A 17,399-nucleotide genomic window follows, 5' to 3' on the forward strand; every position below is an offset into this window, starting at 1 on the left:
AACAAAGCAGCCCAAAACGTTAATAAGATTAGTTATAATGGATTACCTTCAGTCGATTCTCGCTGCCTGAAGGAACAGCTGAATCAAATCACTTGGGAACTTGTTACACAGGCAAACTGGGTCCCACCTTCAACCTGTCCAGTCAGAGATTGTGCTTTAACTAGATCCCCAGGCGATGCGTGTGCGCCTCGAAGCCCGAGAAGCCCCCTGCTGTTCGCACAGTTTCTCAGTGTAGTCGGTGAACCACCTGAATCAGAATCCCTCTGGGGAGGTCTGTTTTTCAGGCACATCCCACACGCCCAGATGCAGGTGCTGGGATCAGAGGGAGGAAGGTTGGGTCTATATGCTGAGGCCGCACGCCAGGGGTTTCCGAAGCATTTTAGAGTTTGTACACCCCTGATCTGGAAAGACTTAGCCATTATTTTCATAATTCTGTCTTTTAACTGATGTTGGAATTACTACAGATGTAAGTAACAGAGAAGGCCCATTGTTGATAAAACAATGAATATGAGTAATACAACAAAAGAGAGGCAACAGATTTAACTAATCTAGGGTCGGTTAGCCAGGAAGCCGTGACGCAGAATTTGTGGAATGTGGTAACACTTTACTCGGGTGTAGTGAGCATTACAGTTGAGCCAGACCTGGAGCCCAGCCTGGTTCTGTTATTAGCTGTGCGGAAATTATTCTTCAAGCGTGAGATTCCTCACTTGTGAAGGGTAATTGAATTCTATGATGTTGCATGTACATTTCTAAGTCAAGGTTAAATTTAGAAACCAAAGCGTCTCCTTTCCTATTGATATGTGTGAGGACTCTGAAATTCTTCAGGTTTTTAAAAGAATTTAAATGCTGCACATCACACAAATGATTTGGTGAGAGATTTGCTTAGAAGACTGTAAACCAAGCTCTGTCTAGTTATTATAAATGCCATAGAAGAGAAGCCCGTCTTAGCAAGATCTTTTTAACCCCAGTTTCTTCGCAGCTATAGTAATTTCACGGACACCGTTTTGAAGGCCAGAATGGTGATGCAAAGGCAAATGGGTATGAAATTTTATATGGAGACTTCCAAAAAAGTTTTTAAGTCAACTTGAAGTTTTAGACTTAGAGAAAAATTGAGATGATGGCCCAGAGGATGCCCATATACCCCCTCAACCAAGTTTCCCTTATTATTAACATCTTCCATTGGTCTGGTACCTTCCTTACAATCAATGAACCAGTATTGAAACCTTATTATTGATAAAGTTCATACTTTGTTCAGATTTTTTTTTAATTTTCAGGGTCCCCTTTAGGAAACCCATCACATTTGGTTGTCAGATCTCCTTAGCCTCCACTTCGCTGTGACAGCTTCTCAGACTTGCCGTGTTTTAAATGACCACGGCAGTTTTTAGGGGTACCCGTCAGGTATTTTAGGTCGTGCTCCTGTGTTGGAATTGTCTCATGGTTGGACTGGTGTCACGAGTGTTTTGGAAGACCACAGGAGTAAGATGCTCTTCTCATCGTATGTTATTTGCGCATGTTATCAACTTGGTATGTCACCGTTGAGACTGACCGCGATCGCCTGGCTGGGGTGGGGTTTGTCAGCTTTCTCCAGTGTAAAGTTACTCCCTTTTCTACCATTGCCTGCTGTGTTCCGGAAGGAAGTCACCATGGGTAGCCTACAAGGAAAGGAGTAGAGATTTATGCTTCACCTCGTAGAGTGAGGGTAGAGTATCTATGTAGATTATTTGGAACTCTGCTGCACATACTTGTCCCTTTCCACCTATTTATTTATTTATTCAGTCATTTGTACTTAGGAATACTTTGAGTTATAATCCAAGACTACTTGATATATTTTATGGCTCAAATTATTTCCGCGCTGGCCACTGGGAGCTTTTTCAGTGGGCTCTTGTGCTTATTTGAAATATCTTCTTCTTCTTTTTCTTTCTTTCTTCTTCTTTTTTTTTTTTTTTTCTGAACAAGATGCTCCAGGCTCCTGTTGTTTATTTTCTGCACCACCCCCTAGAATCAGCCATTTCTTCAAAAAGCCTGTGTTCCTTTTATTGGAGAATGGTATTAATAATGGTGATGCAAAGGCAAATGGGTATGAAATTTTATATGGAGACTTCCAAAAAAGTTTTTAAGTAAACTTGAAGTTTTAGACTCAGAGAAAAATTGAGATGATGGCCAATTGAGATCTCCAATGGTATTGGAGAACTGAGATGTGGATGCTAAGTGTGGTCATTGCCTCCAGAATTCCTTACCTACTGGGTCCTCTCAGCTGAAAGAGGGAGCAATATATTTCTGTCCACTCACCCTTGTATTCTACATATCTGTACATACTCTTAAAGCCACGCATCTGTATCTGTATTAAGCCAGATACGAGTTCATCTTGATGTCTCCAACTCTCCTGTATTCCTACCACATGGATCATTTCACCTGCTCTACTTATCGGTAAATTCTCATTCCAACAGTGAAAAGCCTGGCTTCCAGCAGCCATCATCCATTTAGTTAATTATTCAATTTCAGCACACTTGCATAACCCAATCAGACTTGTTAACTCATTCCTACGCGAGGTTTTTTAAAAGCTGCAGAACTGCCAACAAATCTTCATTTTGTTCCTGTCTTTTAAAAATATATCCGTTGCGCTGTTTTCATTGGTTAAGACCAGTGTTATTCAGAGTCTTGGTCAAACGCTATTTCTTTTACCCAACCTGGCATTTATGCGTGTGTATAAGGCTGTGCTCCCCTCACTTGAATAAATCAGACAGACAATTTAAGTGAACCTTCTGGTTTTCACTTTATTTTTGCCTTTACCTTAACATGATCCATTTAGTGTCTGCCCTCTGGCAGAGACTTCTGAGGCTAAGAATGCTCAGTTCTGTTATCTAGTAATAGTTACAATGAAATGTTGGCAGTAACAACAGTCCCTTCTTAAAGCAGTTTGTAATTCACCCTTTTGTCCCCTTGGAGAACCCAGTAACTCCCTCTATGAAGCAAAACTTAACCACAGTTTTATCACAGGAGGAGGTTTGTTGAGAAATATTTTGGCTACTCCGTAAGTATTCTTCCCATCTCTTGAGTACAAGTGCCTCCCAGAAAAATTTCTGTTTGTTAACATATGGAAGTTACAGAATACTGACGCGTAATGAACAAATTCAAGAAAAAAATGTCCATGGAGGGAGAATCTAAAATGGTAAAGTAAAAATTTGCCGGAGTCAGTATCTGTCTACGGTCCTCATCATGCTATGCATTATGTAGTTGTGTGGGTTAATAAGCATGTAAATCTAGGACATTCTGCTTGTCTGCATGGCCACGAGGGACAGATGGAAGGTTCTTGTCCAGCCTGTTTTGGTCATTGTCAGTATAAAGTATCCTCTAGCTACTGGAATAGGAACAAGTGAGATCCTTGACTCTGTTTGTCCTACACCCTTAGTTGATCCTTCAGATTCTTCCTTCAAACTTTATCCAGAATCTTACCATTGCTCACCATTCTCTACTATCATCTTGGTGCAAGACATTGTCATCTCCCACCTGGATTATTTTAACAGTTCCCTACCAGGTCTTTGTACTTCCAATCTGGACCTGTAGGACAGTAAGAATTCATTTAGAAAAACACTCCAGAGTCTTCTTGTGTTACTTAGGGTTCTGGCCAGAGTGTGGGCAATGTTTAGGACCCCGCACAGTCCACTGTCACTCACTCACCCATTGACCTCCTCCCCCTGTCATTCCTTTGTGACAACACTGGCCTCCTCCCTATTCTGTGAACTCAGCAGGCATGCTCCTGCCTCAGGACCTTTGCACTTGTTCTTTCCTCTGCCCTGAATATTCTTTCCTCTGTTATCTTTCTGATTTGTTCCCTCACTTCCTTAGGCCTTCACTCAAATGCCATATTTTCAGGGAGGCTTTCCCTGACTACTCTATTTAAAATTCCACCTCCTCTGCATGACCCCCTCCCACCAATCCCTCTCCCTTTATCTGCTTTATCTCCATAGTGTTTATTACTGTTTGACATTCTGGTTTTGGGTTTTTTTTTTCATCATTTCCTACTAGAATTTCATTTAGTTTCATCTCTTTTGTCCACTGTTGTATTCTCAGCATTAATTAAAAGTAGAAAGTATGCAGTTAAGAGTTAGCACAGGAAGCACTGACTGCCAGAGGGAATCCAGGAAACCCTGCCCCTCACAGCCATACCGTCTGTAGAAAGTGAAAAGATTGGTCACGTGGATTCTGCACTCATAGGGACTCCCTCCCGCTGTGTTGACCATGATTATTTATCCATTACATCATAAGCAATGCGCCAGCATAGAACCGTGGGACTATAACTGAACAGTGATGATGTACTGAGAATAACACCTCACTGCCTTCAGTAGGCACATAGTAGGTGATCAGTAAACAATGAAGAGTAGTTGTTTCTATTCTTATTAACTATAATTAATATTAATAGGAGAAGCAGTAGTGGTTGATGAATGGATGCTGGGGTGGGGGGGAGTAATAATTCCAGCAATAATAATTGTTGCAGGCACGGAGCTGAGTGCTATATGAATATTAACTCATTTCGTTTTCCCAGCTCTCCCATTTACTGTGTGTGACCTGGGCTGATTATATAATTTCTCAGGCTCACCTTCTCCCCTTACACAGTGAGACCATTGTAGTTGCCTCTGAGTGTGGTGTGAAGTGATGTACACAGAGCATTTATGGCCACGCCAGGCACGGAGTCCAGAATCACTGAAACCGTCCACATCTTACCTGGAGGGCCAGGTCTGGGCCATGTCTCCTCTCTCATGGTCAAGTATAGCACAAAGAAGCAAACAGGCTTTGCACTTTTCAGTAATTATGTTGCCGGAACATTCTTACCCCGACCCCCTTTCTCATCTCCCCTTTCCTGAATCATTTTTAACTCTTGAGAGACCAGGAAGGGGAGGATGCCCTTTGACCAAATCCATAGACCTCTGACATTTTTAGCCCTTTTATTCCCACGATTCTGGCCGACACCACTTTAGTCTTTGCAAGTTCATAGAAATATTTTTTAATTCTGAAATCTCTGTACCTTGAAGTTCTTAATTATGGTTCTGGAATCTGTAATCAATCTATTCAGTCCCACTGTGACTCTGAAAAATCTCAGCCGTGTGCGATGTTGCTCTTTTCCTCTGACAGCCCCCAGCCCGTTTCTCCCCGTGCCGTGAATTCAAGGTCCAGGTGGTTTTCATTGTAGCACCTCATACTCAATTCTGGCTTCTTCCTGGAATCATCTGTCTTTTGAAAAGGCAGCCGAAGAAAATTGAAAAATACATTCCTAGATTTGAATTCCATGATCCGGGAGACTCCACTACTTGCCTGTTTAATATTTATTCCCACTTCTTCCTTTCTAAAAGAACCCCAGATTTTTTTTGTTCACAATGACAATGTGCTCTGCTGAAAATAGTCTCACAGATTCCCTTGCAGCTGAGTGCGGCCAGATAACATAGGGCTGGCATGTAGGATGTAGATAATGGGGAGGAGGAGGGTGTCCATCCCATGTAAAACAGCCAAGCTGCAGTAGGGCAGGAAAACAGACAGGAAGCCATCATCCCTTGGCCTGTTCCTCCTGTTTCCTGCATGCAACTTGGACTCGAAATGAAGACTTCAGTTACCGTGGCCATTTTGACCACGGAACATGAAGACAAAAACCACCGTGCTAAGGATGGCAATACAGAAAGATGGGAATAGCCTGGACCATGAGTGCATCATTGAAAATGTCTAGCAGCCCTAGCCTCAGTACCAGACTTCTTGTGTGAGAGAAAGAACCCCGTCGTGTCTTTAAGCCACTGCTCATCATGTGTCCTGTTGTATGCCGTGCAGTGCATCCCCAGCTGTTTTATGTGGCTTGCCAGGTAATTTAAGTCTAGTTTTATCGTCAAATAGACTGCATCGTCGGTTATAACATTTCAGCCCTTTCTAGTCTAAAAGTGAATCTGCTTTTATAAAAGCCGAAGAGAATTTGCCAAATAACCCATTTCAACCAGAGTTTAAACAATGAGTTGAGTTACCACTCCTGGATGAAAAGCTTAGAGACTCAGATTTTTAGGCCAATTCCACCGCCAACTGGCTCTATGGGCAAGCCACTTGACCTCCCATCTGCAGAATGAGGTAATTTGAGCTAGACAATCCTCTCCAAGACCACCAAGGAGCCAGTGGATTTAAGGCCTGCAGAGTCCCGGTTGAACTGGGCATCATTGTGCATCTTGCCAAGACTTTTTGGCCAAACCCAGATCTTGTTCATTAGCTTTGAAAATCCCCTTTCAGTTGGAGTGTGTGGTGTGTGTGTGTGTGTGATATAAATTGTGAATTTTTTTCAACAAGAAACCAGATTGTATGCTTATTCATAAATGTGCACAGTATATATTGATGAATTTATCCCTCGGATTAAATGGTGCCAAATGCCCCAGAGGTCAGCATTAACGGGAATCTGATTTCTCATTATGGTACTTAATTTATTTTGATCGCTTTCACTTGAATTCTTTTAAAAATTGTATGTATTTTTGGTTTTGGTTTTGGTTACCTGAAAGATCAAACCAAAGAAAACCAGAAGGTTTTTTAAAAAATTAAAAAATATTTATTTAAAAAATATGTTTCATACAGAAACTCCACGTAATACTGTCAGGGTTTTTTTTTTGGTTTTCTTTTGTTTTAATTAAAAGACTATTTTTTAAAGCAATTTTAGATTCACAGCAGCATTGAATGGAAAGTACAGAGAGTTCCCATGTGTCTCCAGTTGTATCATAGGCATTTAAGAATAATTCTTTTAGACATTTAAGAATAATTCTTTTAGAATTAAAAGGGGAAAGAATATAGGCCATATTAAGCTAAACTAGCTTGTGAGAATGGATTTGTTATATTTTTACCACTGCTTTTTAATTCTTTATTAAAAATTGTTAACAGATTTTTGTGGTTTAATTGCTTAAAATTTCTGATGTGGAACATTCTAGTATGTTTCATCAGTTTTGAAAGTAATAATTTAAGCAGGGCTGTAAAACCATCAAGTCATTGCCAAATTTTATTTTAATGTTAGAGTACAATGAGTTTCCTATTTTGCCATTAGTCCTGAGGGCTTATTAAATAACCAGTATTTATCCTTGGGGAAAAAAAGCAATTTCATTTGAGGAGGCATATATTTCTTGGCTATATACATTGTTAGAAACCCAAGAGCATCTTTACAATGCTAAATGGAGGCTCCTTTTGCAAATTAAAAAAATTCTAATATCTTTTTACAAATTAATGCAATACGTGTCCTTTTGATGAACATGACATTTACCAAGGCGAGTATCTTTCAACAACTTTGGCTTTTTGCATTAAAATCTAGTCTTCTGCAGACTGGCCTAAAGGCAAGTAAAACAAGACCTTCTGTTTGGGAGCTGTTAGCCAGTTTATGCTGCAAGAACTCTTTCAGGTCAAGGTTGAGAGTATCCAATATTTGCTCCTTATTGTCTCATGAACTGATTTAATAGCCTTGGGCCAGGCATTTGTCTTTCCAATAATTACTTGTAAAATTTAAAAAAAAAAAAAAAAAAGAGCACTTAGTGGTTGGACATTTGTGAATATGGCGGTATGGCTTGACTGACCAGAGCCAATAAATGAAGGAGATATCTTCAAGCCTTTGATCGCTTGTGGCCTCCTGTGGCCTTGAAAATTGGGATGCTGAGATATCAAGTATTCTTGCTAACAGCTACAGTTGACTGCCTTTCCTGAGAAACCATCAAGAGTCCACCTGGGGAAGGTGTATTGGCTTTGGATGAGATTACTTTTATTTTCCATTCTCCATCTCCTCTGGATTTTAGTTTGGTTATTTTTATTTTGTTTGATCGTATTCTATGTAAAAGAAAAGGGAAAACGTGATGCCACTTGCATTATTGTTATTTCCTTCCCTATACTGTACATCTTAACGTTCATCTCTGGGACTAGGTTATCATCTCCTGAGAGTAGGTGGCCTTCAGCACGTGTCTTGGCAGTCTTTTCTCCCGTGGGAAGTGAGATTGATGCTATAAAAGGTCTGCGCATGGCTGTTGTGACGCTGAGGTGCAGTGACGTATGTGACTAGGTGTGTGGGTCCAAGGTGCCCAGGACTCCTGGGTTCCTTTGCCACGCCCCCTACTTGCAGCCTTTGGCGGCTCATATTTCTTGCATTCTCTGTGACTCACAATACGTTGCTCGGAGCATCATAGATTGTCTTAAAAGATTTAAGGAATGACAGGATGAAAGGCTCTTTATCCTCTATGGTTTGGTTAGGTTTTTATATAAATATTAATTAGACTAAGTGCTTAAGTATCAGGAAACATCTTGCGTGTTTGAGCCACAAACCGACTAAAGTTTAAGCGCCTTTATAGAAAATTTTAAAGAACTCTTTTCTATAATGGGAATAAACAAGTTTTTTTTCTGCCCCCCTCTGAAGGCCTTTATTGCTCTTCAGGGTGCATTTCAGAATATTTTATGTTAACACCCTGTGAAAGAAGAAAATGTGTTCTTTGCTGAAGTGTGGATAACTTTTATATCTTATTTGGAGTCATTGGTTTAAATATGTTCTTGCATGTCTTGCCCAAAGGATGGCAGCACCCTACTCTGTGGCCTCCCTGCTTTCCTGGTCTACCTACGCTCGCTTGGTAAAAGAGTTTCTCAGAAAAACAAACTTGAGCATGTCATTCCTGTTTAAAGTATCTTTTGGCTTATGTTGCCTTCAAAATGGTATCCAGAACCTTAAATTCTCCAGGTAGGAGTCCAACATTTTTCTCCAGCCTCATTTACTTCTGGACTCCCTTATCCACTCACCTTGTATTCCAGCCATATTGTGCTTTTGTCTCCTCTACAAATACCCTTGCCCTTTTTTCTCTTTTTTACACAAGAAATTCCCTCCTTCTGAAGGGCCTTTTGCCATTCATCCATCCATCTCTCCAGGATGGTCATGTCTGCCAGAACTGGGCCAGGGATTGGGAGCTGAATGTTAAACAAGACAGGTAACTGTCCTTACATCATGGAGCTTCCATACATTTCTACACGGCATCCTCCCACGTATCCATTTGGACTCCTCTCTGATGTTGTTTCTACTTTGAGTTTTTCCCCAGTGCCTCCAAGCGGATGTGTTCACTCTTTGGGCCCAGTCTACATGTGTTACATCTCTTCTTTATCTCTGTTACAGCATTTCGTGTCTTCATCAAGATTCCGGTTGCCTGTTGTATACAGAATCTATGCTAAAAGCTGGGGATACTTTGGGGATACGAAGTGTGGCTCAGTCGGTTGAGCGTCCAACTTCAGCTCAAATCACGATCTCGCGGTTTGTGAGTTCGAGCCCCGTCTCGGGCTGTGTGCTGACAGCTCAGAGCCTAGAGCCTGCTTCGGATTCTGTGTCTCCCTCTCTCTCTGCCCCTACCCCGCTCATTCTCTGTCTCCCTCTCTCTGTCAAAAATAAATAAACATTAAATTTTTTTTTTTCAATCTGGGGATACTCTAGTGAACAAAACAAATAAAAAACTAAGCCTGTAGCTTACATATTGGAATTATCCAACTTTTACCCTCATAAGAATGTAAGCATTCTTATAGGACTTTATGTAATATCTTTATTATATCTGTGGTACCAAGAATGCTAGAAATAATTTGCATGATCCACATTTTCTTTAAAAATATAGCAAAAGTATAAGGCACAGTCTTCATAATTTAATTGAATTAATCTCTGTGTGTGTGTCACATATATAAACATATGTATGTCTATAATTTTAGGAAGTAGAAAAATGCTAAATTTTGTAATAGTTTACAAACAGATTAAATGTCCAAGAAGGGGAGGGAGGGATGAATAATTATTTATATTGATTCCACTCAAATGATTGCCCAGACAGTGTCAATCTGCATTTTTTTCCTCCTCGTTGTAATTCACTGGAAGCCTTTTGCATGATTAACTTTGCAGTCAGAGATACATGTTAATTACATAAAGATTTCGCTTAAAACATGTAGGAAGTATTTTCTTTTAATTTTTTTTTATGTTTATTTATTTTTGAGAGAGAGAGCAGGGGAGGGGCAGAGAAAGAGAGGGAGATACAGAATGTGACACAGGCTCCAGGCTCTAAGCCGTCAGCACAGAGCCTGACATGGGGCTCGAACTCAAGAACCACGAGATCACGATGTGAGCTGAAGTCAGAAGCTTAATCGACTGAGTCACCGAGGTGCCCCATGTAGGAAGTATTTTAACCATCAAGGTTGATATAGCAAGAAACTGGGCTCAGGACACAGGACTCTACATTGTAACAGTACTTGTCTTTCAGTACTGGATTGATTACTTGGTCATTCAAAAAGCTGTATAACTTCTGAAGTACTTTTAGCCCTTCTTTGCTTGATATCAGCCCAGTGATAAGACATCTGTGATGCAGATGGAATGACACGAAGTGTTTTCCTTTCTTGCAGTTGGCGAGTTTGTAAGTGATGCCCTCCTTGTTCCCGACAAATGCAAATTCTTACACCAGGAGAGGATGGATGTTTGTGAAACCCACCTTCACTGGCACACCGTCGCCAAAGAGGTACCAGCCATACATTTGTTCTTTTAAAGTGAAGATTTCCTAAGGAGACGTGTCACGACATGTTAGAATATATTTTCAGGCAATAGCTATGTTGATAAACAAGTTATATTTTTTAAATTTTATTTTTTAAGGATTTATTTATTATTATTATTTTAATGTTTATTCTTGAGAGACAGAGAGAGAGAGAGAGAGAGAGAGCTTGTGTGCACTAGCCAATGGAGGAGGGGCAGAGAGAGAGAGAGAGGGAGACACAGAATCAGAAGCAGGTTCCAGGCTCTGAGCTATCAGCACAGAGCCCGACGCAGGGCTCGAACCCATGGACTGCAAGATCATGACCTGAGCCGAAGTCGGACGCTCAACCGACTGAGCCACCCAGGCGCTCCTTATTTATTTATTTTTTATTATTTATTTTTGAGGGAAAGAGAGAGACAGAGTGTGAGCAGGGGAGGGGCAGAGAGAGAGGGAGACACAGAATCTGAAGCAGACTCCAGGCTCCGAGCTGTCAGCGCAGAGCCTGATGTGGGCTCGAACTCCCGAACCAGGAGATCATGACCTGAGCCAAAGTCGGACACTTAACCGACTGAGCCACCCAGGCACCCCTATATTTATTTATTTTTTTTTTAAGAACTGTCAAGGAGTAAACTCTTAGGAGTCCAAAACAGATTTAGTTAGCTAGATCTATTATGTGTCTATGCCATGTTGTATAAATCAGAAGCTAGAATCTTACACTGCATAAACCTTAAAATATACCTTTTTCCCGATGATTTTTTGCCAAATTATTTTTTTTAGCCAATTGTTTTATTTTGTCATATACAAAGCTTTTGTAATTTGACCTTTTTCCCTGTCGTCTCTTGGGGAATACAGTGGTGGAAGAGGAAGTAGCTTGTCCAGTACCAGTGGTCTCTTCAGTTACGCCATCCAATTTTGTGTTTGCCACACCATACTGCCACCTTCATTTTTCCACAGTGGTTGTCAACACTGGATTCACCAGTGCACACCTTTGTCAACCCCTGCTTTTGGCAAAGTGGACAAGACCTAAGACAATTAGCATAAAAGGTCCCTTTTTATTATCATCTTCAAAAGTGCTTTGTGCCTTGATACATTATGAAAGTGTTCTCATAAGTGTATATCGTTTTTGAGGAAGACCAGTCTCCTAGAATTAGGCTCCTTTGTCTAGTCTAGTTCATTGGTTCTCAAATGCAGTCAATTTTATTTCCTCCTCCTTCCCCAGGTACATATGCCAACGTCTGGAGACATTTTTGATTGTCACAGTTGGAAGGGGAAGTGTTAACTGGCATTTGGGGGGTAGAGGTCAGAGATTCTACTAAACATTCTTCAGTGAACAAGACAGCCTCTCCTCCCTCTGTCCCCTGTCCCCAAGAATTATCAGGTCCAAAATGTCAATAGTACTGAGGCTGAGAAACCCTGATCTGGCTCACATAGCTTTGAAGTTGTTAGGCAGAAAACACCCCTTAAGAGTTAGCATTAATTTTGCCTTTTATAAAAAAAAAAAAAAACAAACTTCTAATTTACTGTAAAACAAAATTTTCTTCATAAAAAAGAAGAGCTTTTTCGATCTTAAAAAAAACAGACCAGATACTTTGAAGCTTAGCTACCCATCTAATAACCTCATTTTCTTTTCTTCTTGAGTTAAAAAAGAAAAAATTGTTACTAAGAAAGAAAAATGACTTTAATTCCTATGAGGTCAAAATACAGTCTGTAATATTTTCATTGTTTATCCATATGTGTTGAATTATTAATCTTTCCTCTGTCACCAGTGGATGCCTTCAAAGCTTTATGTTAATCTCGAGTTGTGCAAACCTCACAAATCCCAGGAAAGCAAAAAAGACGTTGAAAGAGAAATCTCTAATTTAGACTGTAATTTTTGATTCATAGCAGAGGATAATTTCTTTTCTTCCCAGGATTGTTATTCTGGAAGTGAGCCAAGAGAGTTCGAATTTCTAGAGTAAGATACATCCAAGTGAGAGAAACTTCCATCTGTAACGGAGATGGAAGTAAGCTGGGGATGTACATCGAGCCGTCACGTCTTCCTGATACGCTAATGACGCAGGAAAGCACTGGTTCTCTGATATCTATTCACAATACAGTTCTCTTCTAGATCTTTTTTCCCAATTAGTTTCCATTCCGGTTGTTTTTTATTAATTTCCGTAATATCACAACGTAGCCTTCTTAAATAAGTAATACGTAGGTTTTAAAATAAGGGTGCCAAAGTGGTCTGTGCTCAAGACACTTGTAAATCCACTCAAAAACGCAGATGGTCCTTTGCGCTGTCCAACCGGCCCTTGGTACGTTGGGTCTCTGTCAGTTACGAGATTGGGGCTTTTCTTACAAAGAAACCAACGCACTCTCGCTGTCTCCTCCTTACCTTGCTGTAGACCTGCAGTGAGAAGAGTACCAGCTTGCATGACTATGGCATGTTGCTGCCCTGTGGAATCGACAAGTTCCGAGGAGTGGAATTTGTCTGTTGCCCGCTGGCCGAGGAGAGTGACAATATTGATTCGGCAGATGCAGAGGAGGATGACTCGGACGTCTGGTGGGGCGGAGCAGATGCAGACTATGCCGATGGGAGGTAAGGTGGCTTTTGTGTTTGCTCTCTCGTGGACGCCAGAACGTTCAGATGACAGTCTTGTTTCTTCTACAGATGTATCTTCCCGTTTCTCGTTAAAGGGATCTCTGCCCACTCCTGTCCAAGTTTGCTTGTAGGAGGGAAATAAAATCTAAACCACGAAGTCCTATTATGGTAATGGCCACCCATGTAACCTAATTGATCAACCACCACTGAGTTACTTTTAGCTGTTTTATGTCGGTGTCCAAAGTTGGGATCAAAATACCACTGATACTATAATAGGTAGTTCTGTAGAGAATTGAAATCTGAGTGAGTGACTGGCATTCTGTTTTGGTCTATAATTTAGAAATATTTTTTAAACAAGATTTTGGAATTGCTTCATCAGTCAGTAACTAAGTCTGAATTTTTTGTTAGAAAGGTTGGTTTTGTCTTTTGGTTCATTTTTGTCAGTTTTTTTGGCATTTAATCATCTCTTTGTGCACGACGTCAGAGGCATTCATAAATGTTTGCTTAAAGTTCTTTATCTTTGATTTCATGACAGTGAAAAGAATTGTATTTTCACCTCTTTGGGATCTTAAACCCATAACTTCTAGATTCTTATGTTTTATTAAAAGCAAACCTCTATATTCACATCATCAAGTTATAAAACTAGAAGTTGGGGGTTAGAAAGGTTACCTGCTTCAGTCATCAGTTTCACGCTCCATCATCCCCCAGTGGTGATGATTATCTCACTTCTCCTTTTCCTTCAGGAACCCGTCAAATGTTCCCTGGTGTCACAGGTTTTCCAATAGAACATTAAGTATGAATTTGTTAAGACTGATGGTTATTAATATAAAGTTTTCTGACTTACAGAGTCAGGTACAGATCTTTTATAATGTATTTTGTAGAATTTAAAAATTAAATTTAAAAAATAATTTTACAAAAATACAACTAGATTTTTCAAACATATAAGGCATCCTAATTGTCATTTCTTACCAGTTTAATAATATCAGGTTTCCCTTTAGTGGCTATTTTCCAGTTTTACCGTAACTTTTTTTGTTAGTTAAGCTCTTTTGTGTTCCCTCTTTGCTAGATTGAGAAAAATTGTGTTCAGTGTAGCAGGATATGGAGCTAAATAAACAAATCGGGGAATTACAAGAGAGAAAGAAATAAGGGAAAAGCCAACTGTATGCTTCACAATATTTCTCTCTGTAAAAGTTGGAAGTTCATTAGAATAAACTCCTTCTCTGAGGCCATTAACCCCAGGGAGAGCAGGACTTGCCAATGGGAAAGCATCTGAGCTCTTTTTCCACAGGATGGATGGATTGTGTTCTGGGCCGTGGCTGGGCCCCCACCGGTATTCCATGAGCCAGATGTAGAGAAACGTCTGTTGGTTTGGGTTTAATGGCTGCTTTGTCTAAAAGTTGGAATTGCCTAGTTCTTTTTGCTTTTATGATAGTTTTTTCGTATTTTTCTTCAGTCATATCTAGATTTGAAAGTTTCAGAGTGAGTTCTTGAAAAAATTCTTGTCATCGGGGCTCTTACTACATTATGCCAATGCAATCAGTATTGAAAAGGGAATTTGAAGTTGGACAGCCATTTTCTTTGTTCATAGCCTGTTAGATACTTGATCATTCCACATCACTAAATTGACTCCGTACTTCATCAACAACCCACATAATGGCGAGTAAACCAAGAGAGCTCCATGATTGCTGTTAAAATTAGACAGCTAGCTGTGCACTTGTAACCCTGTATCAAGGTTGGTGACCAACCATTCATGACCATTCATATAGAAGGGACTTCTGTAATTAAGACTGGGTATTTTGGGGCACCTGGGTGGCTCAGTCGGTTAAGTGTTTGACTCTTGATGTCAGCTCAGATCATGATCTCACAGTTCACGAGATCAAGACCCATATCAGCCTCTGCACGGACAGTGTGGAGCCTGCATGGGATTCTCTTTCTCTTTCTCTCTGCCCCTTTCCTGCTCATGTGCATGTGCACCTGTTCTTTCTCTTGCTCTCAAAATAAATAAATAAAAAGAATGGATATTCTTGTTGTATCCTGAGAGTGACAGGCTTTTGCCAGGGTCTCTTTTTTCCCTCAGTTAACACTTTTTTTTTATGTCTTGTAAAACCTACTTTCTATTGGGAATAGATTTTTTTTTCCTTCTGCAATCCCTTCAACTTACTGACCTAATTGAAAGCATTACTAACATGATATCTTATGAAAACCTTCTCAGTGGCCCTTTCTTTTCCTACACCCCTTCTCACCAGTGTTGGAAAGAGATCCATAGGGCTTCCTCATTTATTTATTACTGTTATTCAGTAATTAGATTCTTTGATATCCAATCTCTCTGGTTAAAACCACTGTCTTCTGTGGCAGTCACCAAACTATAGGATGCCAGTGTATTATTCTTTAATGTTGTTTGTTGCTTTTTTAATTTGCTATATTACCTACAACTAGGGCAACTATGCAATATATTATTCAAACCAGATTTGACCCTAGGACCACAGTGTATAAGCACAAACTGAGCTATATGGTCATATTAGCTATCTCTATCTTTAGCCATATCACCATCCAGGTTGGCAGCTAGCTGAAATGCTAGCTGGCTCCTTCCTAGTCCCCTTTATTTAAATTCCATTTCTGCTGGCTGCAACACAGATATCCCTTGGACTCTGTCATCACTTAGAAATACTGTACCCATAGGGTTTGTCAGCTTTGACATTCCTCTCTGACCAGGATCTTCTCATCTTACACCCAAAACACTCATTGAGTCTTCTTGAATTTCACCCTGCTTTCATAATCCCCTCCCCAATTCAGGCTCTTAATTCATTATCCTCTTTTTCTTTTCTTTCTTTCTTTCTTTCTTTCTTTCTTTCTTTCTTTTTTTTTTTTTTTTTTTTCTGTTTTGGTTGGGAGGGAGGGCCCTTCCTAATGTGGATGGACCCGATGGGTAACCATTTCTACATATTCATTTGAATATCCTGGAGTTGTCGATACCTGTCACATTTTCTTACCAATTTTTGTCAATCTTTTGTATTTGGGAAAAAGTAGTTTCTCCCTTTTAATGCTTCCGAGTTTTGTAAGGTTGATGTATCATGTCATGTAACCCTACCAGTTAATTTTATTTGTTATTCATGCTGTAACATCAGCTGGGATCTTAGTGTTAGTAGATGTGTCTAATTGTCATTATTTGATGACCTATCACCTTCCACATAGCAGCTGACCCAAGCCACCTTCATTCTCCTTGGTTCCTGGCATCACTCTCCTTCATGCTCCACACATGACCCGTAAATAGTCCCTTATCATGAATTTCTGCATCATGGTACCTGGGAGTTTATAGGTGCTTGTACATGTTTGTTGAGTAAATTCATGAATTTTCTTGATATCGGCTTGAGGTATCTTGAGAGGTACCTCAGCATCTTTCTCTTTCTACTTTCTTCCATTTCTTTGTTTCCCATTTTCCCTGTTATGATTATGTTCTAGCTGAACACGACTTGTTACCTCCACTCCTTTCCTTGGATTTTTTTAACAAAATGTATTCAAGACTTTTTTAATGTAGTTTTAGGGTGACTCAATCAGTTGAGCGTCCAACTTCGGCTTTGGTCGTGATTTCACAGTTCATGAGTTCAAGCTCCACATCAGGCTCTGCGCTGACAGCTCAGAGCCTGGAGCCTATTTCAGATTCTATGTCTCCCTCTCTCTCTCCCCGCCCCCCCCCCACCCAATTGCTTGATCTCTCTCTCTCTCTCTCTCTCTCTCTCAAAAAATTAATGTTTAAAAAAATTTTAAATAATAAAGTAGTTCTAGGTGAGCAGAATGTACACAGAGGTCCCAGATATCCCCGCCCCCCCTCATACACGCATATATCTCCGCATCATAAACAGCTCCCACCAGAGCAATACGTTCGTTACAAATGACACATTATCATCCCACTTCCCTACTTTCCAGTCAGGGCCCAGCTCGCCCTTGGGGTACATACTGTGGGTTAGGACAGATGCGTAATGACATGTACCCATCCTCACGGTGTCGTACAGAGTATTTTCACTAAAATCCCTTTGTGTTTCCGCCTGTTCATCCCTCCCACCCTTCAGCCCCTGGCAACCACTGATCTTTCTCTTGTCTTCGTAGTTCCACCTTATCCAGAATGTCACATCATTGGAATCATACAGCATGTAGCCTTTTTCAGATGAGGTGCTTTTGCTTAGTTAGTAATATGCATTTAAGATTCCTTCATGTCTTTTCATGGCTGTCTTTCTAGCTTGTTTCTTTTTAGTGCTGAATAATACTTCATTGTCTGGATGAACACAATTTATTTGTCC

The 17,399-nt window shown here is 40.3% G+C and overlaps 1 protein-coding gene across 7 annotated transcripts in view; it reads left to right on the plus strand.

Moving 5' to 3' along the window:
• The window catches only part of LOC102960478 (amyloid beta precursor protein), a 269,032-nt gene that overhangs the window by 105,287 nt on the left and 146,346 nt on the right, over nucleotides 1-17,399 (plus strand). For all 7 annotated transcript variants that reach the window (XM_042956847.1, XM_042956848.1, XM_042956849.1 and 4 more), the window contains 2 exons: nucleotides 10,399-10,511; nucleotides 12,908-13,101. In XM_042956847.1, the coding sequence (XP_042812781.1) occupies nucleotides 10,399-10,511; nucleotides 12,908-13,101 (307 nt within the window). The remainder of the gene's footprint in view (nucleotides 1-10,398; nucleotides 10,512-12,907; nucleotides 13,102-17,399) is intronic.

Source organism: Panthera tigris, chromosome C2 (genome assembly GCF_018350195.1).
Source record: "Panthera tigris isolate Pti1 chromosome C2, P.tigris_Pti1_mat1.1, whole genome shotgun sequence".
In the NCBI taxonomy this organism is placed as follows: domain Eukaryota; kingdom Metazoa; phylum Chordata; class Mammalia; order Carnivora; family Felidae; genus Panthera; species Panthera tigris.